This window comes from Podarcis gaigeae (genome assembly GCF_964106915.1).
Source record: "Podarcis gaigeae genome assembly, chromosome: 18".
Taxonomy (NCBI): Eukaryota; Metazoa; Chordata; class Lepidosauria; order Squamata; family Lacertidae; genus Podarcis; species Podarcis gaigeae.
In genome coordinates this window covers 9,083,772-9,108,587 of record NC_139696.1, presented here as the reverse complement: position 1 = coordinate 9,108,587, position 24,816 = coordinate 9,083,772, and the positions used below count along the sequence as shown (strand labels likewise).

Below are 24,816 nucleotides of genomic sequence, written 5' to 3'. Positions count from 1 at the left end.
AGGCGGACTTTGGAAAACGAAGGGGAGGGGGGTGGTGAGAGAGGGAACCGGTTGAAGGAATGCAGGCGGGAAAAGGGGCAGGAGGAATGAGCTTTTTAAAAAATTTCTGCTGGGTTGGGAACCCAGTTTTTGGGAAAGGATGGGAGTAACAAGGGAAGAAGCAAAGGGGAAGAAAACTTGGGAGGTATTCAACTGAACGGAGCAGATCTGGTCAGCAAACGGCGTTCAGGTGGAAAACAAATGGCAGGAATGAATGCAAAAACACACACACCTAAATAATAATTGGAAACAGAACAGGAGAACTGAAGGGAGACTTGCACTTGCGAGGGGAGGGGTGGGGGGAAAACAGGGGAAGGAAAGAAAGGGAAGAAGGAAGAAAGGAAAGAAAGAACAAACCAGAATTAAGTAAAACCGGTAAAAGAAAGACCAGTGCTGTGAATCGAAGTCTGAAGGGAACCCCAATCGTTGTTCTCAAGTTAGCCAGGAGGATAAAGGGAGCGTTTCAGCGCTCTCCTTGCAAAGTGGCCGGGAAGGAAGGGAGGAAGGAAATGTTCCCATGGGGGGGGGAGAGAGAAAACGGGCCCCCGTTCACATTTAGTGTGAAGCAATTCACGATACCCCCCCTCTCCTGATGATCATATGGTTAACTGGGAGGAAAGGGGAGCATATTTATGCAAAAGCTGGGGAGAGGAAGGTGGAAGAGAACATTTGGAGTGAAGGTGTCATAAAAAAACACTACAAAACAGAAAATATGGGTTCAACACCATCTCAGCTCCCTGTCATCTTGAGAGTGCTCAAAGGTGGTTTATTTCCCCACTGTTAAACTGCTCTGGGTAGGCAAACTAAGGCCCGGGGGCCAAATCCGGCCCGCGGACGGTCCGGGAATCAGCATGTTTTTACATGAGTAGGATGTGTCCTTTTATTTAAAATGCACCTCTGGGTTATTTGTGGGGCATAGGAATTCGTTCATTATTTTTTTGCAAAATATAGTCCGGCCCCCCACAAGGTCGGAGGGACCGGCCCCCTGCTTAAAAAGCCTGCTGACCCCTGAGTTTAAATGGATGCTGCTAAGGTGGCCCAAGTCTTGGTCATGCAGCACCAAACTACAGTTTAGTGTGCAGGCAATGCCAAGTGCCAAGTTACGCTAGACTGGAACCGGAAAAGAGAAGAGCTCTTGCAGCTTGTAATTTTATCTCTACAGCTTTTGGAGGGGAGCGGTTTAGCTCAGTGACAGAGAACACACTATGTGTGCAAAAAGTCATCATTTTGGGGGGGGGGGGAGATAAAGGTTGAGAGGACCTTATCTTGGCTTGAGACTCTGGAGAGACAGTTTCCATTCAGCTTCTAAAAACCCCTGTGCTGTCCTTACTTATTTGACCTGTATGAGAACCAAAAGGATCCATGAGGGGGTGAAGGGAGAAAGGGGGGGTGCAAGCTTTATTTTTTGTTTTTTACAGACCTGCTTGTAGAGGAACGGAGAGTCCAGCTTTGTGGGGCAACGGCGACCCCTGCAGCCTGCCCTGAGACCGAACTCCCATGCTGGAAGGAAAGTTCTGATTCCATTGTCTCCCTGCTGGTTTTTTTTTTGCTTTATGATCATCATTTATCCCCCCCCCCCCCCCCGTGCCCAGCCCTCACCCCCCGACCCGGATCCACCCAGATTTTACCATGGAAGAGGAACAATTTGCAAGGGATTGTAAAGGGTTGGGAACGTGGAGAAGAGGGTGGGATAGCCTTTTGGGTGAGTTCTTGTCGCTTCAAACCCCGATTCACGTAGAAAATCAAGTCAAAATTAAGACAGGAAGGGAAAGGTAGGTAGGTAGGTAGGTAGGTAGGTAGGTGGGAGGGAAGGTCATGGGTCGGGGTGGGGGGGAGAGAAAAAGAACAAAATCCATGTGAAATTAAAACGTGGTAAAATAGAAGTCAACTGCAATTGTAATGACATAAGGAACGGGCGGGAAATAATTGTGCTTTGTTTTGCGTTTAATAAAATTTAAAATAAAAAAAACAACCACACAACGGAAAAACCAAAAGAACACCAAATCAAAACTGAAGGGTGACTGGTTGAGAAAGCACCAAAGGAAACCGAAATGGTCTTAAAACATTTTGACACCCAGCAAGCCCATATCTCCGAATGAGGTGAGAAGGCGGACATTATTAGCATTTTGGGCAAGACAGAGGAGTCCGTTCTGTCTTACTCCAAAATGAGGAGGGGGGGAGGAAAGGGGGGGCAAAATAATGTGCAGCCTTGATATACATATTTGTAGTGAATATTAGATTACACCTGTCCGGTCCCTTCTCAAGCAGGTTATTTGTGAGTGCCTCTCTAGTCCTTCTTCCTTTCGTCTCCCCCAGATGCAAATTTCGGCTATGTTGCCTGTCATAAGCGGGATATGAGTGGAATTATTTACCCCTTAGCCCCCAAAATGATGGGTTTCTTTCCTTCCCCCTTAAACAATTTAGCGTGTTGGCTATCCAAATACAGCAACTCACGGGAATTGTTCTAAACACCCACCCCAATTTGGTTGTTCAGCTGGTTTCCTTTTTAGTGAATCAGTTGGTTCATTTTGCACGACGGGCAAATGGGATCATTCGGAAGTCAAACTGGATCCCGGCCAGATGGTCAGACCGACACCCCCCAACCCCTCATATTAAGGGTGGCATTTGTTAAAAATGGTTGTTGTTTTGTTTTGTTTTGTCTGCAGTGTGTGTGACAAGGTGTAATCTAAATTCCCCACCCACCCCCTAAAAACAAAGAGAACAGCAATGCAAAAAGGGATAATAAGACAAAAGCAGGCAGAGGATTTAGAAATCACAAATAGCACAGTGTTCCTGCAGCAAGTAATTTGGTCTTAAGGCATATACTCCCCAGAAACTCTTGAGAAATCCTTCTGCAGAAACAGAGTGTTAATTTAACTGATTCTCGTTAAAGTTTTGTTCAGCATCTTTTCGGCTCAGATCATACAGATTTTAAAAGTAGCAGGCTTTCCAAAAATAGCAGGGGGCAGTCCACTTACCCCGTGACCAATTCTCTTTCTTTCTTTCTTTCATTCTCTCTCTCTTTCTTTCTCTCTCTTTCAATGCAAATGTGGAGATGACTGAATTTTAATAAATAATACCGCAAGAGACAGATCTCTCACCCTGAGTTCCAGAGATCAGGGTAGAAAGCTGGAGGGATGGCTTGCACCCAACTAAATCCTGCTCAAGAGTAGACCTACTACAGTTAATGGTTAGCTGTGTCCTTTAATTTCAGCAGCTCTGCCCTGAGTAGGACTGACACTGAAGACAACCCATAACCGGCAAAGTTTTCCCTTACTTTCTGTATTCTAGATACCTCCCTGGTGTCCCTTGTTTGCAGGTGAGGTGGGAGTGGGGAATTCCTCAGGGGTGTGTGTGTGGGGGGGTGTTTAAAGAGATGCACCCTGCAAAAAAAAACCCCAACCTAACACTCCCTTAAACAAACAAAAAAAAGGGTAAAGGACCCCTGACAGTTAAGTCCAGTCGCAGACGACTCTGGGGTTGCGGCACTCATCTCGCTTTACTGGCCGAGAGAGCCGGCGTTTGTCCGCAGTTTTTCCGGGTCATGTGGCCAGCATGACTAAGCCGCTTCTGGCGAAACCAGAGCAGCGCACGGAAACACCGTTTACCTTCCTGCCGGAGTGGTACCTATTTATCTACTTGACTTTGATGTGCTTTCGAACTGCTAGGTTGGCAGGAGCAGGAACCGAACAACGGGAGCTCACCCCGTCATGGGGATTCGAACCGCCGACCTTCTGATCCGCAAGCCCAAGAGGCTCAGTGGTTTAGACCACAGTGCCACCTGTGTCCCTCCAACCCTCCCTACACCAAAGCAATAATACTGAGAACTCGGGCGGGGGGGAGAGCAAAAGGTGTCATGCCAAAAAGGTAAATAAAGTCAAGGGACTATATCTGGAACACAGGTACGGGGGGGGGGGGAATCCAATAACTTTACAAAGAGGAAGCCTATGGATGAGAGAATTGCAGTAATAACTAAGCAACCTCTTAATGTAGCTTCACAACACTGAATGCTAATGTCACATCAATGTGTTCTGAAATGTCCACAGCAGTGAAATACTGAGATATGGTCACCCCCAAAGCCTTGATATCCTGAAGACGGTTTGGTTATTACTGCAAGAGCCCAAAGATGATCACAGCTGGATCAGGGCCCGAATAGTCCAGCATCTTGGTCTCACAGTGGCCACCCAGACATTATACTCCAGGCATAGGCAAACTCGGCCCTCCAGATGTTTTGGGACTACAACACCCATCATCCCAAGCTAACAGGACCAGTGGTCAGGGATGATGAGAATTGTAGTCCCAAAAAACATCTGGAGGGCCGAGTTTGTTCTACTCACTGTAGGCCGTGGACTTTTTGCTTTATTTTTCATAGGCATGTTACAGAACATGCGTGTTATTTTTTCCGTAACGGGCCTGGCTGGTTTATACCCCTCTGGAATTGAAGATGCCCAAGGTTTTCAAGTACACTTGTCCTCCTAACAATGAGCAGGTTATCCTTGAATGGTCCTTCCTACACAGGTGTTTTTCAAAACTTTCTACCCTCAAGCGGCCTCCCCAATGATGTTCTATGAAGATGCTTGACTCTCCCCTGAAGGACCAGGGCAAGTTAATGAATGGTATCTTTGAAGACGAGCTTAAAAACTGAGGACCTCTGAAACTCTCTGAGGACTTTTATGTGGGGAAGACTAAAAAAAAACCCCAAACAAACTACACTACTCTGTGGGAAGAAATCCCAGTGGAGGAATCCATCGGGCAGGGAAGTTCTCAGACTGCAAAATTCATGTTCCTGCTTTTTTATTATTATTTTTTAGGAGTGGGAGATGTTGACATTCCAACAAAATAATCTTCATGCAGGTTTGGCCTTCTCAAATTTCTGCCCTCACTTGGTCAGCACTGTAGCCTTAACCCCTTACTCTAGCACAAGGTATAAGTCAGCCCCTCGCCTCAAGGTAGTTTACACTGCAGGCTCCATCCACCTGTTGGATTCGGAACAAGTCAGCTGTGCTTAAGTTCCCACCGAAATAAGTGGGGGCTTAAACGTCAAGGGTTTCATCCAACTAAGTCCTACTCAGAGTAGACTCATTGGAGTTAGTTGTCCTACGTTACTTAGGTCGTTAATTAGCCGGGGTCTGCTCCAGGCAGGACCAAACCCAAGCCAAGATTACTCTCGCCCCATAGCTTTTGACAAGACCCAATTTCAACTACAGTGGTACCTCGCAAGATGAATGCCTCGTAAGACGAAAAACTCGCAAGACGAAAGAGTTTTTCGTTTTTTGAGTTGCTTCGCAAGACGAATTTCCCTATGGGCTTGTTTCGCAAGACGAAAACGTTCAATGCATTCCTATGGAAATGATTTTCAATGAAATTCCTATGGGAATCCGTGCTTCGCAAGATGAAAAATTCGCAAGACGAAAAAACTCGCAGAACGAATTAATTTCATCTTGCGAGGTACCACTGTAAGCCTGGGATCTGGCCCTATATATTTCATTTATTTTCCACATTTCTAGAACATTTGCAGAAGACTAACTCCAGGGGGTTATTGCTGCCTCGAAGCCCTACGGCAGCCATCACCAGATTGCTGCCCTGCAGAGATTTTGGACCACAACTGAGTCTTGAGACTTGCCTGAAAGGTAGCTCACATTGCCTTGCAAGCTCACCCTGTCCTCTAGCTGCGGTAATCATTTGCAAAACCCAGTCAAGAGGACACTGAGTGAAGCCTTGCTAATTAATCTCCGGAGGAAAGGGCAAGTGGGGTCAAGGATGCAAGTGGGGTGCAAGGAAAAAACCTCTATTGTTTCATGAGAACATTGGATGAGCTGCGCTGGTTCAGATCAAATGTCTATCTAGGGACTCTTCTGGGAAGATTGTGGATACCCAGAAACTGGCGTTCAGAGACATACTCTGGATCCTCTGCTTTTGGGCGTTCTGGGGTGAGGCACACGCCCTCCCCCGAACCCCAGAAGCGAGGGGAGCATCTCTGAAAGGATGAAGTGTGTGCATGTAAAAGCGCCAGCACCCAGGCGTTCCTGAGCATAGAAATACCAGCATCTTTAGAGAAAGACAGACAGAGAGAGAAAGAGAGAGAGAGAGAGAATGAAAGAGAGAGGAAGAGAGAAAGCGAAAGTAGAAGAGAGAGGAAATAATGAGACAGATAACTGTCAAAGCTGCACCGGATTTCTCAATAAATAAATACACAAACAGATCGACCACACAGCTTTAATACCTGTACATTAGGAACTTGCCCACTGGGTTTTATAAGGCTGTCATCTTTGTCATAATTAAGGAAATAGGAGTATATAGAAGAGGGGTGGGGTTTTTTGGGGTGGGTTGGGGGAGATATGGGAATGCCGGAAAACGTGTGTGTGTATGTGTGTGTGTCAGTCAGAGAGAGAGCCATTTATTAGCAGCAGCAGCAGCACCCTTCAAAAGTTTGCAATGGGGAGTCTTATCAAACTGATGCTGTCTGAAGTGTGTATGGAGTGGTGCATTTTATTTATTTATTTGTTTGTTTGTTTGCTTATTTATTTATTAAATTTGTATACTGCCCTATACCTGCATGTCTCAGGGCGGTTCACAAGATAAAATCATGATATAAAAAAGACGTAAAGGTAAAGGGACCCCTGACCATTAGGTCCAGTCGTGGCCGGCTCTGGGGTCGCAGCGCTCATCTCGCTTTATTGGCCGAGGGAGCCAGCATACAGCTTCCGGGTCATGTGGCCAGCAGGACTAAGTCGCTTCCGGCGCACCAGAGCAGCGCACGGAAACACCGTTTGCCTTCCCGCTGGAGCGGTACCTATTTATCTACTTGCACTTTGACGTGCTTTTGAACTGCTAGGTTGGCAGGACAGGCACTGAGCAACGGGAGCTCACCCCGTCATTGCGGGGATTCGAACCACCGACCTTCTGATCGGCAAGCCCTAGGGTCAGTGGTTTAGACCACAGTGCCACCCGTGCCCCCCCAAAACATACTACATAATAATAACGAAAAAACAAACATGAAAAACCCAGTAACCTTCTCCCAACACATTTTAAAAGGGCATTGAATGTCAATCAACCAAAGGCCTGGTTGAAGATGAATATTTTCGCCTGGAGCCCAAAGGTGTATAATCAAGGCGCCAGGCGAATTTCCCTGGGGAGAGCATTCCACAGATGGGGAGTCACTGCAGAGAAGGCCCTGTTCTCGTGTTGCCACCTTCTGGACCTCTTGAGGAGGAGGCACAAGAGTTTGATGTCAGGGTCCAGGTTGGTTCATATTGAAAGAGGCGGTCCTGGAAGTGTTGTGGTCCTGAGCCGTTTAAGGCTTTATAGGTCAGTACCAGCACTTTGAATTGGGCCCAGAAACGAATTGGTAGCCAGTGCAGTCAGACCTAATATGCTCAAACTGTCTTGCTCCAGTGAGCAACCTGGCAACTGAATTTTGCATTAGCTGAAGTTTTTGAACCGTCTTCAGAGGTAGCCCTACATATAACACATTGCAGTAATCTATACCCTATGATGATTCCATCCCGCAAATACAAAGGATTTCAAAGTTTAGCTTTAAAAATATCCAAAATATCCAAAAATATCCAAAATATCCAGATGGTTTCCAGGGGTATTCATGTGGCACTCATCTCAGTCACATAAGAAAGTCCATCAGGGTGGATTACTCTCTGGAACTCTCTGCTACTTGATATTAGACAAAGGCCTTCGTGCTGCTTCTTTCTTGGTCCTGTTGAAAACTTTGCTCAGGCAGGCCTACCGAGACAAGTAATTGGAATGTCGCTTTGAACTGGTTTACTCTGAGCAGGACTTTGTCTCCATCTGCACTGTATATTTTAAGTTGTAAGGAGACCCCCCTATTCTTGATGGCTTGCTCTGGGAACTATAGCGCTCTGAGGGGCTCTCCAAACAACGCCCAGCACCCTCAACAAACTGCACTTCCCAGATTTCTGCTTCTCACCCAGGGAGGCGAAGTTAATTTTGTCAAATAAATAATCTGTTTCACTGTTGATCTTAATCCCTTTGGAATCTTTCGACAGTTTCCACACATCCTTTAAACATTTATTGTAAACTGCTTAGGGTTTTTTGCTGCAACCGAGTGGCATATAAATTCTAAATAAGAAAAAGAACCCAGGGTGACAGGAAACCCAGCCCTGAACTAAAAATGGCAGGAGAGTGGTCCTTATTAAATGCCGCCTGCCTCAGCCAACATGGCCAACCGTCAGGGATGATGGGCATTGTAGTCCATCAATATTTTGGAGGGCCACACAGGCTCTTCATCCCTGGAGCAAAGTCTCAGAAGGCTGTAAGCCTCAATGGGTGTGATTTTGTTCTGTGTGGAAGCCCAGGCACTTTGTGGGGGATCTTGAGAATAACCAGCAGTTTAGCTGAAGCTTTAAAAGAGAATTCTTTAATCCTCCTGCTGCGATGTACTTTCAAACAGGGCGCTGAAAGAGACGTTTATCGGCTTACTTTAAACGTTCGCAACCTTTGCAGACAGAGTCAACATTAGATGACACAGGTAGGGGGGCAGCTATGGTCTGTTGGCGTAACAGAATTGGAAGCCCAACCCTCTGCAATGCAGTCTTGACCATGGGTAGGCAAACTAAGACCCAGGGGCCGGATCCGGCCCAATTGCCTTCTAAATCCAGCCAGAGGACGGTCCGGGAATTGGTGTTTTTTTACATGAGTAGAATGTGTCCTTTTATTTAAAATGCACCTCTGGGTTATTAGTGGGGCCTGCCTGGTGTTTTACATGAGTAGAATGTGTGCTTTTATTTAAAACGCACCTCTGGGTTATTGGTGGGGCACAGGAATTCATTCATTATTATTTTTTCCAAAATACAGTCCGGCCCCCCACAAGGTCTGAGGGACAGTGGACCGGTCCCCTGCTGCAAAAATTTGCAAGAGCATAATGATTTGCACGTGTGTTTTTCTGGGTGATTAAAACCACTTTGGTGCGGTGGTTATCCGGAAGCGATTAAATTTAAGGAAAGTAAACTTCTGGTTGTGTAACGGGGGTCCAGGATTGTTCTGCCAACTTGAGGGCAACACTTAAGTTCCCTTTTTAGCAGCCCATGAAATGTAAAGTTCGAGTTCCTTTTGGGACCCTCTAGCTAAGACCCCCCCCTCCCCTTGTCCCGGGAGGCTGTTCCTCAGACAGGCATTAGAGCTGTGTGGCTGCAATATTATCGGGCTGGAGGTTGTTAAATCGTCAGAGGGGTGTGGGTTGGGGGGGGGGGTAGATTTGGAGGAGGGGGTGGAAGAAAGGGAAACAGGAACACTGGCTTTTTTCCACAATGCAATTGGAATAAAATTACAGCACAGCATAACCGATCGAAACCAACCGACTTGACAAACCGACAAAGGAAGGTTTTTTTTAAAAAAAAGAAAAAAAGAGAGAAACGAAAAAAATCAAAAAACCAAAAATCAAAATGTTTAAAAAGAAATAAATTTGCGGGTGGGGGGAAAGGGGGGAAAAAAATTCCACTGATAACGTAAAAAAAAAAGAAAAAAGGTTCCTTTGAAATTATATGTATATATATATATATATATATACACACACACGCACGCACACTCACGCACACAATTTGAAAGAACGGAAATAACAATAAAAATTTAAAGGGGGCGGGAGAAACGAAATAATATTAATTTAATAAAAATAAAACAAAACTGAAAAGGACCGGCATGCAAAAGATCGTTGCTTCGTAAACATTCTCCTGTCATGCAGATCAGGCCCAAAATGTCCATACGGCAAGGTAACCATGACGACAGAAAAAAGTGCACACAGAAATGCAACCAACAGATGCAGAAAAGAGCTTACACGGCCCACAATGCAACTCAACTCATCTCCAACGAGACCCGAGAACGAAGAGGGGGGGGGGGGGTCTCGCTTTGTCAACTTTTTTTTTTTAATATATAAAATATATAGATATATATAGAAATGCAGAGATTTTCTTTCTTTTTCTCTAATTTTTTTTTTAAAAAAGAATATTCAATCATATATATATATATATATATATATATTCGCCATTTTATTTTTATGTTATTTATTATTAATTTTTTTTTTAAAAAAAAGATATATCGCAATAACAAGATATAGGATTATTTATATATTTCTCTCTTTTTTAATTTTTTTTTAATATATTTTTTTAATAATTTTTTTTTTTTAATTAAGAAATGTAAAAATATGTGGGTAAAGAAAGTAAAAAAGGAAAAAAAAAAACCACACCAACCTTCTCGTAGCTCTGAGGGATGTTTTAAGGGGGTTTGATGCAGAACACAATGACATGAGAAGAGGAGAGAAGAAAAATAAGGGAAACACAGAGAGAGTAAAAAAAGGCCTTCACGGCTGGCAACTGCAATTTCAATTGCTTTCCTTTCCTTTCCTTTCGCATTTCCGCCTTTTAACTTAAAAAAATAAAAATATCGAGCTAAAAAAAGTAATATATATCATCTCAAAATGTCCATATATATTTTTAATTTTTCCAGCGACCGTCTTCCCCCACCACATTTAGCCACGTGACCCCCCTCCCTGTGTTAGCACGGCCCTTCCTTGACAATTCGGCAGGAATGACCCCCCCCTGCACCCCATCAGACCCTCCCCCAAACCCCCCCAACCCCCGGTGGATTCTACCCTGCATCCATAGATCTGGCAAAAAGCCCCTGTAGCTCAAAGAAAGGGAAGTTAAACAACATTTACAGCATGGCATCCCAAACAAAACAAAACAAAGGATGTCTTCTACTCCGTTTCCACCTTGGCACTGTCAGTCGTCGTCCGGGAAGTTCCAGCCGCCCGCCCGAACATTTTGAGGTGCCCTCGAAAACCCCTCCAAGGCATGTCTTCATGGGAACTGCAGGGGAACGGAGGCGGTGCAATCCTGTCCCCGCAACCGTGTGCCAATCCAGGTGAGTTGCACCTGGATAGAAGCGTCGCGTCTGTCTCCCTGGATCCATTCACCAGGTAAGAGAACTGAGGCTCGCAATTCAACCCTTGGAATATTTGGGGGCTCTTTTTTATTATTAAAAAAAGGATGCTGTTTCCCATACTTCTGGCTTACTGTGAAGCTGCCAAACCCATTTCCCGGCGCCCATTCAGACATGCCTTAAAGCCCCGCCCCTTCCAACACAGGCTCCTCCCCTCCCCATCCGAACTCATTCAGACATGAAAAGGGTGGGGGATGGACGGAAGTTCCCTATGGTTGTTAAAATTACTAACGACGACAGGAAAAGGGCAGAAATGGGGAGGAACACCAAATACTGCAAACGCCCTACTCTGCGCACCTGAAATCCCCTTTATGGGAGGGGAAAAAAGCATATTATGGGAGAAACAGTTTGAAAAATCGGTAGGAGGGGGAAACAACAACCATACACCCCGCAATCATGTTCAAGGCTCTTTGGAAATAATGACAGAAAAGGAAAATAATGCTAATACTGGTAAGGCCCCAGTCATACAATCCAAACCATTTCTCCCTTTTGCGCGATAATCGTAAAACACAACAAGGAAGCAGAAGTTATTAGAGAGAGCGCTCCGTTGTCCAGGTGAACTTCCAAGGTGAGCTTCTTGCCCCATCTACGATGCGAGGTGCTGCCTGACTCTATGGAAGATCTTACGTTTTGAACCCAAACAGATGTCTCCGTAAACACATGCGCCACACCTGTGGCTTTCCAAAGCTGGGTTTGAAACAGTAAGCAGCTCCGGAGGGAGCCTGCGCAACCTGCGTCATTCAGTGACTATTCTGCACTTGGAAAGAGCTCATTTTTCAAATCATTTCTTTTCTGGATTCCTAGGTGGTGAGGGACAGGTTGGGCAGGTGTCGTAATATCGTGCAATGCTGGTATTACCCCACCAGGTGTCGCTACTGCGTAGTGCTGAGCAAACAACAACACAAAGCATTGATATTGGGGAGAATGAGCTCTGTCAGGACAAAGAGGAACTCGTAAATTTGGCCACTTTTCTGACACTTTGGCCAGCCCCCCCAAAGGTATCGGGTTTTGGGTTGCTTTTTTTGAATGGACTGACATGGTTACCATCGCTCACCGCTCCAACGTTTTCTGTGACTGAGTGGGCCAAACCATCCCAGCTTTGTAGGGGAAGAATGAAGCGTTTTTACACAAAATTAAGCAACCAAATTGAACAAATGGGGCAAGAGAAAGCTCCCAATTTCTGAACTGTGGCAGGTTAAAATTCTCACCCCAGAGAAGACCCACGACGGAAGGGACAAACCCACATGAGTCTTGGATCATGTGAGCTCGGCCCTCGAGGACTGAGGAGATTTTACCCATGGCACAGAAACTCTGAGAAACATTTCCTTCAGCACAGCACCAGATGTTACGCTCTACGTTGCTGGTTGCATCAACAATGGAGGCAACGAACATCATTTCTCATTTTTTTGTCATTGGGCCACAACATCAACAACATCAACAGTAACAGCAGCAAACAAAGACAAAAGCCTCCTTAAAAAATTTAGCTTGGGTGTAAAAAAAACACACACACACAAAACCCAGAAAATAAGCAGTGTTATCAGGCATGTGGCCCCAAGCAGACTGGAAAAAGAGGTCACTTTACTGTAGTGTTAGACATTGAAATTTCTAAAGGCCTATATAGCTTTTGATCTACTGTGGTGCATGAAGCCATGGACTGGTCCATAGCAGAGACGCCAACAACCTCATTGTCCCAGGTAGTGAAAACAAGGAGGCTTGTCGGGTATCTAGTGGGAGGCTGGGGAAACCTATGCTTAGGAGATGACGGAAGGTGTACTCCTAGGAGATATCTAGGACGGCCACAGCTTCCAGAATCCATAGTTTGAAAGGGATGCGCGGTTTGGCAAGTCATTGATACAGAAAGTTATTTTAATTTTTGTGCACCTGACATCGGACTGGAAAGAGGAAGAAAAAGTGTCGCAGCCTATCTCTTCACAATAACTGCAAGAGGGACCCCCCCCCAGCGCCCCACTTCTGTTGACGAGTGCGCCCTTCTGATCAGAGACGATGAAGACCCATTTTGTGTGTGGCCAGGCTTCCAAAAACATTCCCCAAAAGGGGAGTTTGTCAAGCCTTAACGGAACGGCGTGAGCCTATGAGGGCTGGGGCTTGGGAGACCCCTGACTGGACCGTGAGACTCTATACTCTGATGGTGGTGAACAGGTTCCAAGTCACTTCTAGCCATTTGGGGCAGGGGCCTTCCGAGAACCCCATCGCCACCTGATTCGTGCAGAGAGAGCTTGGGCCCTAAGGTGCTGATGGACCACAATCCCCCATCATCCTTGATGACAGCTGGCTGCAGTTGGTGTGTCTGTAGCACAACAGCAACTTGAGACCCAAGGAACACTGATGTAGACTCTAAAACACGTCTTTTAGGGGGTTTCAGCATCCCTTCGCACACGGTGTTGTGTTTGTGCACGATTTTGTCTAAGCACCTGGTAGGGTCCTGGGCTTTTGCTAGGTGGCTCATGGAATCACATACGAAAAGGGGTTCCCCTCCCTTTTTTTTAAAGTGGGGTGCTGTTGTTGGGACAGCTTGAAAGGTCAGGTGTTTGATCATAATTCTGTGGCGGGACTGCACAACTCTCCTTAAAACATTCCTTTACAGCATCCATCACCAACTTGGTGCCCTCCAGACATTACTGTTTACTGTAGTCTAGCAGCGGTTCTCACCCTGTGGGTCCCCAGATGTGGTTGGACTACAACTCCCATCATCCCTGAACTCTGGCCTTGCTAGCTAGGAGTGATGGGAGTTGTAGTCCAACAACATATGGGGACCCACAGGTTGAGAAAGGCTGGTCTAGAGGAACCAGGTTGGCAAAGGTGATGTAAAGGTAAAGGTAAAGGTAAAGGGACCCCTGACCATTAGGTCCAGTCGTGGCTGACTCTGGGGTTGCGGCGCTCATCTCGCTTTACTGGCCGAGGGAGCCGGCGTACAGCTTCCGGGTCATGTGGCCAGCAGGACTAAGCCGCTTCTGGCGAACCAGAGCGGCGCACGGAAACGCTGTTTACCTTCCCGCCGGAGCGGTACCTATTTATCTACTTGCACTTCGACTTGCTTTCGAACTGCTAGTTTGGCAGGAGCCGTGACAGAGCAACGGGAGCTCACCCCGTCGCGGGGGTTCGAACCGCCGACCTTCTGATCGGCAAGTCCTAGGCTCTGTGGTTTAACCCACAGTGCCACCAGCATCCCTCAAAGGTGATGTACAGGAATAAATAAATAAATAAATAAGGATGTTCCTCCGGCCTCAAGGGAGGAAAAAAGGAGGATGGCCGCATTACAAACCAAATCCGAATTATCAGGGAAAGGCTGACCCACACCGCAAACATGGACCAGCTTTAACATGGACCAGCGGGTGAGGATTTGTGGGAATTCCAGTACTTTTGGCACCCCTGCCCCCTCCTTCTGGGTAGAGTACAATTCCCAGAATCCCGAGAGGAAGGGTCCAGGAAGGTGTGAGTGTCTTAAAAGATGGCCTTGAGAGACTTGCCTCTCTCATTTCTTGCAGTCCCATGCCAGTTTGGCTGAGCCAATTGGCCCAGAAATAATGTCTAAATGGCGGAGAGGCTCAGGACCAGCCCATAAGTATTGGCTACCACAATGGTGGTAGGGAAAAAAACTTTTATTTGACAGGGGGGACAGAAAGAGCAAGGTATATTTTTAGGGGGGCTAGGAAGAAAAACACAAGGGTTTAGAAATAAGGGCAGGGCGACAGCTCCTTGCTCGGGGCACTTGCACACCCAAACACTTCCTCCGCTGGCACAGTCCATGCAAACTCACAAGAGTCGGGACCTAAAGGGTCATCCATCCCAACCCGCTGCAAAGCAGGAATGACATATGTAGTTGAGGTGGGTGTGGGATATTTACAGGGGCAGCTCCAGCTTCGAGACCGCCCCTTGGCATGCCCTAGTGTTGGTTGGAAAAAGTGGAGAAACTGAGCCAGTTGTTAGCCGGAGGCCTCCTGAAGTGTAGGAGCAGACCCATTTATCAGACATTTCCTCCTGCTCCCCAGTGCATATTCCCACGCAGTTGGGTCTCTCCAATGTCCAGCCAGGCTCTGGGTCACCCATTTGTCTTTGATATGGACTTTTCAACCCACCCCAAACACCTTCTGGATCTTGAGAAAAAGAGAAACGCAGCAAAAAAACAGAAGCCTTCAGAAGTGTGTGTGTGTGTCTCTGCGCAAGTGTAGGCTTGGGGGGAAGAGGAATTTGGAGAGGACGGCATTTGCCACTCTTGCGAGTCACGGCGTTCCCTACCTCTCACATATAGGTTTGCGGGTGAGGAGTAGCGCACGCCGGCGCTGTTGCTGGCCACGCACTCGTACTTCCCCTGGTCGGTCTCTTCGCTGCTTTCGATCTGAAGGCCACCTGGAAACGGGAGGAGGGTGCAGGGAGAGGAAGGGAAACGTGTTAGTTCAGAGGACCAGCAGCCCAGGAGGGAAAGGGCAACCTCTTCCCCACTTCCCTCTCCATCGCAGCTCAACGCTTCCAGAGCTCACTCGGTGCTTCTTCGTCTTACCCGAAAGCGGCGCCCTGCTGCAATCCTGAGGAGACTGACTCACCAGCTGGGCTCAGTGGGACTTACTCGCTAGTAAGGGCACGCAGGATTGCGACCCCAGCATGCTCTTGTTCGCATAGCATAGGTCATGGGTGAGAAGTGGTAGCCACTTGTGGACATGGGCTTGGTTCACATTATTCATTCTTCTCCCACCATCAATAGCTCTTCTATCTATCTATCTATCTATCTATCTATCTATCTATCTATCTATCTATCTATGATCTTACATTATGGCTCTCCCCAGCCAGAGTACGATTCTCAAGCTCCCTCTCCTCCTCTGGCGCAGATGCATGTTTTGATTGTTGGACCTGAGAAAAGTTGTTAATGCTAACTATGGTTTATCTGCTCTGAACACCAGACCTGGAAACGGTGGTTAATGTTAACCATGGTTTATCTCCTCCAGAGTTTGGATCCAGGAAGTGTGGTTAGTGTTAACCATGGTTTACGTGTTCCATAGTTTAGACCTGGGAAGTGTGGTTAGTGTTAACCATGGTTTATGTGTTCCATAGTTTGGACCTGGGAAGTGTGGTTAGTGTTAACCATGGTTAGTTTAGCGGCAACTATGGTTTATCTGGGCAAGTCAGGGACACCAACCAGTGCCTAAAGTTTCAACAAACCATCGTTAAAATGAACGCTTGCCACACTCTGCCCTGGCTCAGACATCTTGCCAACTAACTGTGCAGTGAGTTCAAACTGGAAACAGATGTTTGCAATCCCCTCTGGGAAAGAGATGGGGGTTGAGGAGTATGCAAACCAGACAGTCGTGAACACAGTGCTTAGTGCTATGTGCATGCCAGACTGCAGCCCGATGCAGGAATTTGCATAAACCGAGCTCTCCATCTAGAAAAATGCGAGCCAGCAGACTAAGAGGTGTCACACAACTTCAAAGGCTTATAATGCGCTTTCTCGGCTCAGGCTAACCCTCTAACGTCACCACAAAATTGGCAGAGGCGGCAGAGAATGCAGGTGGTGCTGGCCACTCCTGGAGAGAAAGAGGATGAATATCCTCTTTGTCCGTATTCTTCACCCTCTATTCCCTAGCTTTACAGACCTCTGTCCAAGACCCCACAAAAGGATAAGTCTGTCTATGGTGAAACAGACCCTCTATGCTCAGAGGCCCTGTTGCTAGAGACCAACAGTGGGAGAGGAATACTGTAGGCTTTCCAGAGGTAAATTATTACCCTTGGTCTGATCAGCGCTTCTCTTAAGACATTTAAGATATATTTTCCTCCTCCCCCCTCTCCATTTTTACCAGAAAATACAAATACAATTGCATTAATTTCCCAATTCACAACCATTTCGGGTTCAAATGAAACCTTACCACTTTTGTGGACTGTGAAGGAGAAATGATTTAATAACGGGAGTGATTTTATAATAGTATTAGGAACCACAAGGAAAACCAGAAATACACCTTCCGTGCTTCTTGGCGCTATGTTTGAGCCCACATCATAAATTGCAAGTGTGGCCGGGAGCTTGGGAAGTCTTCCTCCCCTGGCCCCAGAGGACCTTGGGAAATCTTCCTCCCTTGGCCCCCGACAGACACAGTGGCCCGTTCCATCCATCCATCCAGCCAAGGAAGAAAGAGAATTACACACGTATTGAAAATAAATGCAGAATTGAGGGGAGGAAATAAATGGGGTGGGGAGGAGTCACAGAAGACAGGACAAGAGGCAGGACAGAAAATAAACACCCACAACAGTGAAAGGCTGACAAAACTCCAAGATTGTTGTTAATATTTTTTTTTTTTTTGAAAAAAAATCACACAACTAACACGGAACAAGAACTGGTTATAATCGAGAGGTTGAGGTGGCAAATAGGCTAGCGGGGAAAGTGAGCGCCGTGTGGGGCAGGTGTTTTGTGTGAGTGTATGCAGGGTGTTTTCTTACCTCGGATCGGAGTACCTTCTGCAAGGAAAAACGAAAGGAAAAAGGAAAAAAAAAACAGAAGTGAAAACGAGCGGGGAGGAAAATAGTGGGAGTTTTTTTGTTTTTCGTTTCCCTGGACGTGCCAGTGGGAGAAAGGACCCTAAGGAGAAGGAAAATTTGGATCCTCCTGGTTGGAGAATCTCTAACGCTATCCTATTTTGAGAGGGCTGAGAGATGTAGAAGTACTGTATTTTGTGCTCTATAAGACTCCCTTTTCCCTTCCTAAAAAGTAAGGGGAAATGTATGTGCGTCTTATGGAGCGAATGCAGGCTGCGCAGCTATCCCAGAAGCCAGAACAGCAAGAGGGATTGCTGCTTTCACTGCGCAGCGATCCCTCTTGCTGTTCTGGCTTCTGAGATTCAGAATATTTTTTTTCTTGTTTTCCTCCTCCAAAAACTAGGTGCGGCTTGTGGTCCGGTGCGTCTTATAGAGCGAAAAATACGGCACTTAAAATTCTGAATGGATGATTTCATGTTCACTTCGGCCAATCAGGAAGGCAGCAGCTGCGGATGCCATTGGTCGCCCAAGAAAGCATCAAGGGGGAGGAGCCAACACCTGATGGTCTAGTGCGGCTGCTTGGCAGGTAGAACGTCCCAGGTTCCATATTGGTCATCTCACTGGTCAACAACTACGGGTCAGGAAGCAGTTAAATAGGAAAGGCAATCAGACAATTCTGGGCAATGTTATAAAACGGCAGCTTTTCGTCACAGGACATGTGCTTTGACTGCAGAAGGTCCCAGGTTCAATCTCTGCTTAAAAGGAACCCTTCGCTGCACTAAACTCTGAGCTGCTGCCAGTCCGAGCACAGAACAATGGCCCGGGTGGGAAAGCAGACTGACTTGGAAAGAGGCAGCTTCCTACAAATCATGGGACAACAAGGTGAGCCACTCTCCACGTGCTCAGAGGCACTTATCCTCGGAGGATGGGTCGAACTGGACATCCAGCATTGAACCCAACACCCCAGTCCAAATGGGTGGACTGGGCGTTCTCCTCAAGGTTTGGGTTCAAAAAGCCTTCCTCATAAAATTGCAAGATCCTTCCCCCGCTCCCAGCCCCCACTGGCTTTCCAAGAGATTGCTGCACATCTCAGTCAAGAAATGTATTATCGTAAGAAGATCTCTAGGGTTTTTCCCCCAATCCTGAAAACAGAGCAGGTTTTGCAAAGCATGGTCCATTCTTTCAAGTCCAAAAAACTCCCCCTTTGCAGAATCTCCAAATATTGGCATTCCCCGGTCTTGCTAAACATCATCAATGTCTGCAGCAGAGGAATCTCGCTGGAACCTCTACATCCGCCCTGAAATAACCGACTTTCTTTTTTAAGAGTTTAAATGTCTCTAATACTCTTCCCACCCCAAACTTCCTAGATGAATGTGCCCTGTTTTCAGGATAGGGGTAAAATAAACCACCTAGTTATTATGATTAGTTAGTGTCAGCTGGGTGAGGATAGGGCGAGATGTTATTTGGTTAAAGCTGGTTAAGGTTCTAGTTAGAGAGTCAGCTTCTGGCTGGACAAAAGGTTACAAAAAACAGGAATCTACAGAAAGGCATTAGTTAGCGTCTAGTTAAGGTTACTAGCTAGTTAATGTTAATCAAAGCAAGGTAAACTCGCTGGGGGAAACAGTGTGGAAATAAATGAAAAGGAGTAAGGAAAGGGAAGGGGGAATAAAGGGAGCGTTAATTTGGGCAAATCTCTGCAGAGGAGCAGCTGGGTGTTTTTTAAAAAAGGCAGCGAGAGAGAGAGAAAGCGAGGGAGAGAAGAGGGGAAAATTAGCAAAGGGTTGTGGATTTATTCAGTGGAAATAGAACAGCCTTGAACTCATCTTTCCGTCTCAGAAAATCAGGCTTGGAAACGAAACACATGCAAAAATCTGCCATCTGTGACAACAATCTGGAGCAATGCGGGGAGAGGACCAGTGGGGAGAAGGGGGTGGCGGTGCTGGTCTATGGGGGTCTGACTCACTTGAAAGGTATCTTTGCTGCATAACTGGTGTGCTACCGCAAAACAATTATTTCCAATAGGAACAAATTATCTGGAGCCTACGAGGGCATTCGGGGGAGGGGGCGAACATCAAACTTGGGTCTGGGGGGGAGAGGAAAGAGGGGTCCCCAGTCCCAAAATGGCGGTGTCCAACTGGCATGGCCAAAAACCAAAACCGCTGCAAACCAGTGGAACCCCCGTGACGGCTTGTGTTGATAATCTTTGTGAATATCCAGGTTGCCACCCCCTTGCGCTGCCTTCAGGTCAGAAAACTGGGGTCTATAAAGGTAAAGGGACCCCTGACCATGAGGTCCAGTCGTTGCCGACTCTGGGGTTTCGGCGCTCATCTCGCTTTATTGGCCGAGGGAGCCGGCGTACAGCCTCCGGGTCATGTGGCCAGCATGACTAAGCCGCTTTTGGCGAACCAGAGCAGCGCACGGAAACGCCGTTTACCTTCCCGCCGGAGCGGTACCTATTTATCTACTTGCACTTTGACATGCTTTTGAACTGCTAGGTTGGCAGGAGCAGGGACCAAGCAAGGGGAGCTCACCCTGTTGCGGGGATTCGAACCGCCGACCTTCTGATCGGCAAGTCCTAGGCTCTGTGGTTTAACCCACAGCGCCACCCGCGTCCCAACTGGGGTCTATACCTGCATCCTATTTGCCTGTGAATGGAATTTGCTCCCAGATTTGCTGCTCCTAGTGAAATTTTACATGTAACGCCATGGGAAGGCAACCTAAGGCCCAGGGGCCAGATCCGGCCCAATCGCCTTCTAAATCCAGCCCGCAGACGGTCCAGGAATCAGCCTGTTTTTACCTGAGTAGAATGTGTCCTTTTATTTAAAATGCATCTCTGGGTTATTTGTGGGGCATAGGAATGCGTTCATTTATTTCCCCCCCAAAATATAGTCGTCGTCCCCACAAGAGTGGCTGGGGAGACCCAGCCAGATGGGCGGGGTACAAATAATAAATTATTATTATTATATTATTATAAGGTCCAAGGGACAGTGGACCAGCCCCCTGCTGAAGACGTTTGCTGAGCCCTGTGTAACGCTGATGAACACTTTTTAGAAAAACCTTTCTCCCCCTCGAGATTTCATTCCAGTAAGGCCAACCCTACCATTAGGCAAATTTCCCCTTAATACTCCATTCCAGTAAGGCCGGCCCTACCATTAGGGGAAATGACCCAGCCACCTTTCGGCAGCAGATACTGGCATTAGCAGTGGCTGTTCATCCTGTGCACCACAGAAGTCTGCCTTGCACCCCCTAAACTCGCATTCTTCCCCCTCAGGGGTTTGTATGCGGAGGGGATGCTTCACAAACACCTAAACAGTGTTGCACAAGGAACAGGAGACAGAGATCTCGTCCGTTGCATCAGGCATCAGTTGCCATGTGCTAGCACTGAATTGCAGCAACGCCAGTTCTAATGGGCATGGCTTTGCTTGGCTCATGAAGTGTTATTTAAACTACTGGGGGTGGGGGCAGAAGGAAAATTTATGAGGGGGGGAATAAACCAGGACTACAGGGCACAGGTGGCAGATTTTAATTTTTTAAGAAACCTGTTGGAGTTTCACATCTAAGAAGCTGGAGAATATTTGCAAGATGGGGAAGGAGACAAAGCTGTAGACCGACCCCCTCCAGTGCAGGAATAAATTGATTTTGAGAAGAGTTCCTACTTTCCCCAAATACTCACAAACAGTAAAGGTAAAGGGACCCCTGACCATTAGGTCCAGTCATGGCAGACTCTGAGGTTGCAGCACTCATCTCGCTTTATTGGCCGAGGGAGCCGGCGTACAGCTTCTGGGTTATGTGGCCAGCATGACTAAGCCGCTTCTGGCGAACCAGAGCAGCGCACGGAAACGCCGTTTACCTGCCTGCCGGAGCGGTACCTATTTATCTACTTGCACTCTGATGTGCTTTTGGACTGCTAGGTTGGTAGGAGCAGGGACTGAGCAACGGGAGCTCACCCCGTCGTGGGGATTCGAACCGCCGACCTTCTGATCGGCAAGTCCTAGGCTCTGTGGTTTAACTCACAGCGCCACCCGTGTCCCTCCTGAACAGTATATTGTGGCAATTGCCCAGAACCTTGCTTCTTGGGCAGTAGGCCGGAGATTTTTATTTGGTGGGCGGGCAGTGGTGGCATCTGACAAGTAAACAAGGTCCATAATTTAAAGGGAGACTTTGTGAATCGAGACCGGGCCGAGAACTCCCGAAGCAGGAAAGCAAGGAAGGAGCTTGTTTTACTCCTGGACCCCCTTCTTAAAAGGCTGAACCAGTTATAAGGCAATCGTAGAATCAGAGAGCTGTGCAGCTGGATGGGACCCCAAGGGTCATCCAGTCCAACCCCCGCCCCCCTGCATTCATCAGGAATCAGCAGTCCACACTCGACTCTATGGCGGCGATGGATTCTCAACTCCCTGGCAGGGGGCTCTTCCTCTAGCCCATCCATTAATAAGCAAAAGGGGCAGGCTGGAGTACAACAGGTGCTGTAGCTTGTTTATTTGAAACCATAGTGGACCCTGCTTAGCTTCGCAAATAGGCTAGCTAATTAAACACCCTGCTATTCGGCCAAAAAGGAAGACCCCCCCCCCCCAGAGTGGCTTACTTAAAGAAAAGCCAGCCGCTTCCTTCAGGGTCGGAATCTTAAAAAACAACAACCCACCACAACACCAAAGGAAAATGCATTGGGAGGGAGGAGGAGATAAGCAAACTCAAGTATTTTATTGCAAATCGTATATGTCTGAGCTGATAAAATGTTATATGTCTGATATAAAAAATGTACACTACCCGCCAGAAGTCCTTGGAGCTGTAGTCCTTAGACCAGGGGTCGGCAAACTTCGGCCCCTGGGCCAAATCTGGCCCGAGCAGGTCCTGAATCCAGCCATTTAAGAACCTGCCGCGTGGGCAGAGACTATCGTCGATGGCGACAGGAGGAGGATGCTGAACAGCGGCAGATCTGCCAATCAGACGCTGCGCCTGATTTACCTCAGCGACGTCTGATTGGCAGAGACGTCGCCGCGCCACGCTGAGGTAAACCAGGTGCGGCGTCTGATTGGCAGAACCGCCGCCGCTCGGCCTCTTCCTCCTGCCGCCGCCGGGTTCTTAAATGGTCGCATGGGCCGAGACTTGGGTGACACCTGGCTTGAGAGCAGTACATATCAAAAGGATCTAGGAGTCTTGGTTGACCACAAACTTGACATGAGCCAACAGTGTGACGCGGCAGCTAAAAAAGCCAATGCAATTCTGGGCTGCATCAATAGGAGTATAGCATCTAGATCAAGGGAAGTAATAGTGCCACTGTATTCTGCTCTGGTCAGACCTCACCTGGAGTACTGTGTCCAGTTCTGGGCACCACAGTTCAAGAAGGACACGGACAAACTGGAACGTGTCCAGAGGAGGGCAACCAAAATGGTCCAAGGCCTGGAAACGATGCCTTATGAGGAACGGCTAAGGGAGCTGGGCATGTTTAGCCTGGAGAAGAGGAGGTTAAGGGGTGATATGATAGCCATGTTCAAATATATAAAAGGATGTCACATAGAGGAGGGAGAAAGGTTGTTTTCTGCTGCTCCAGAGAAGCGGACACGGAGCAATGGATCCAAACTACAAGAAAGAAGATTCCACCTAGACATTAGGAAGAACTTCCTGACCGTAAGAGCTGTTTGACAGTGGAATTTGCTGCCAAGGAGTGTGGTGGAGTCTCCTTCTTTGGAGGTCTTTAAGCAGAGGCTTGACAACCATATGTCAGGAGTGCTCTGATCGTGTTTCCTGCTTGGCAGGGGGTTGGACTCGATGGCCCTTGTGGTCTCTTCCAACTCTAGGATTCTATGACTTCCGGTGACAGTGACGGGAGGAAGAGGCCGAGTGGCATCAGATGCCTCTGCCTCCTGTTGCCAATCAAACGATGCACCTGGTTTACCTGCGCAGAGGGGAGGGCTGCGCGTTCCCGTGCAGTGATGGCGGCGCGTAGATGCGCAATGGTGGTAGCAGCAGCAGCAATGGCTGCTGTGGACCAGTGGTTGCCGAATCTCAATGACTTCACGGGGCAGAGCTGGAGTGCCTTGGTGGAGAGGTCCAGGCCAGCCGCTGCCAAGACAGGTGAGCGCACCTGCCCTTGCCATGGGTTCGGAGGCGGGACGTGCCTGGTTTACCGCTGGCCAGCTCCCTCTAGCTCCACGCTCTCTGCCAATTGCCAGTGGCTGTGTGTGTGTGTGTGTGCGCGTGTGGTCTGGCCCTCCAAAAGATTTAAGGGACCGTGAACCGGCCCACTGGGAAAAAAGTTTGCTGACCCCTGCCTCAGACTCTCCACCGTAGCAAACGGGGAAAGCAAAATTAGGAAGCTGTCTCGTTGTGGACAGACCATAACTTTTAATTTTATTTCAGGGATTCCTGCCTCCCCAACCACCTTGCGATTTCCAGGAAATTTCTAACACACAGTTGTTAAATGTGAAACTCCAGGCCCCAAATCAGTTTGTGGGCGGGGGCAAAATGAGACACGATGCAGTTTTAAGGTAGCTCACCATATTGTGTTAGTGGGGATTCCAGGACTTTATTTTATAACTACCGAATTTACCTAATTTTGGAAGAGTTTGCATTTTCTTCTTTTCCTTGTAAACAGCCATGAGGTTTGAGACGCCGGTGATTTTTGCTTTTAGGTGCCTACGACAACCTCCCAGGTCACAAAGGTTTTGTTAAAAATGGCAGAATATCCCTACTGAAATAAAGGCGTTAGTAGAAGAGTTAAGCCGCATGCCTAATTTGTAAGGGTGAAGGGAAGCTGTTAAAAGAAGGAATTAGTTTTAAGGGTGGGAGGAGGGTGGGGCAGGCAACAGGTTTGGGGTTGACCGGTTGTCAATTTTTTTTTAAAAAAAGAACTATTAATATTTAAGAAAATGAAGAATTGACTTGATTTATGTGGAAAGCACACTTACCAAAGGTGTCTGAGTGAAATAAAATTAAAAAGGAAACAGAAAGGGGGAAAAAAAATTAAAAGTGTGGTTATAAGCCAGTTACTTTTAAAAGAAATATTTCCAAAAAAACCAAAACCAACGAACCCAACACAGGACAGGACATAGATAAGACAGAGGTTATCACATACAGAAGTTTAGACATTGATTCCCAGACATGACAGCTGAGGTTCCCCACCGCCTCCCAAACGAGTAGAGGAGACACACTTCATCCTTACCTTCTGAAAAGGTTTACTTTGAGAGTTATAGGAGGGGAGAAACTGCCGCACTCTCACCGCCGTGTCTCTGCATGAGCCACTGAATGGGGGGATGGCATCAGGCCAGGGACTCACACAGAGAAGCAACATGGAGTATTCACCATGTTGGCCATTTTGGGGAAGGGTCCGAG

The 24,816-nt window shown here is 47.3% G+C and overlaps 1 protein-coding gene across 19 annotated transcripts in view; it reads right to left on the bottom strand.

Moving 5' to 3' along the window:
* PTPRS (protein tyrosine phosphatase receptor type S) overlaps positions 1-24,816 on the bottom strand; it is a 307,055-nt gene that overhangs the window by 105,919 nt on the left and 176,320 nt on the right. For 10 of the 19 annotated variants that reach the window (XM_083720160.1, XM_083720161.1, XM_083720159.1 and 7 more), the window contains one exon: positions 15,250-15,372. In XM_083720160.1, coding sequence (XP_083576286.1) covers positions 15,250-15,372 — 123 coding nt within the window. The remainder of the gene's footprint in view (positions 1-15,249; positions 15,373-24,816) is intronic. The other 9 variants (XM_083720166.1, XM_083720154.1, XM_083720157.1 and 6 more) reach the window with 1 other exon arrangement.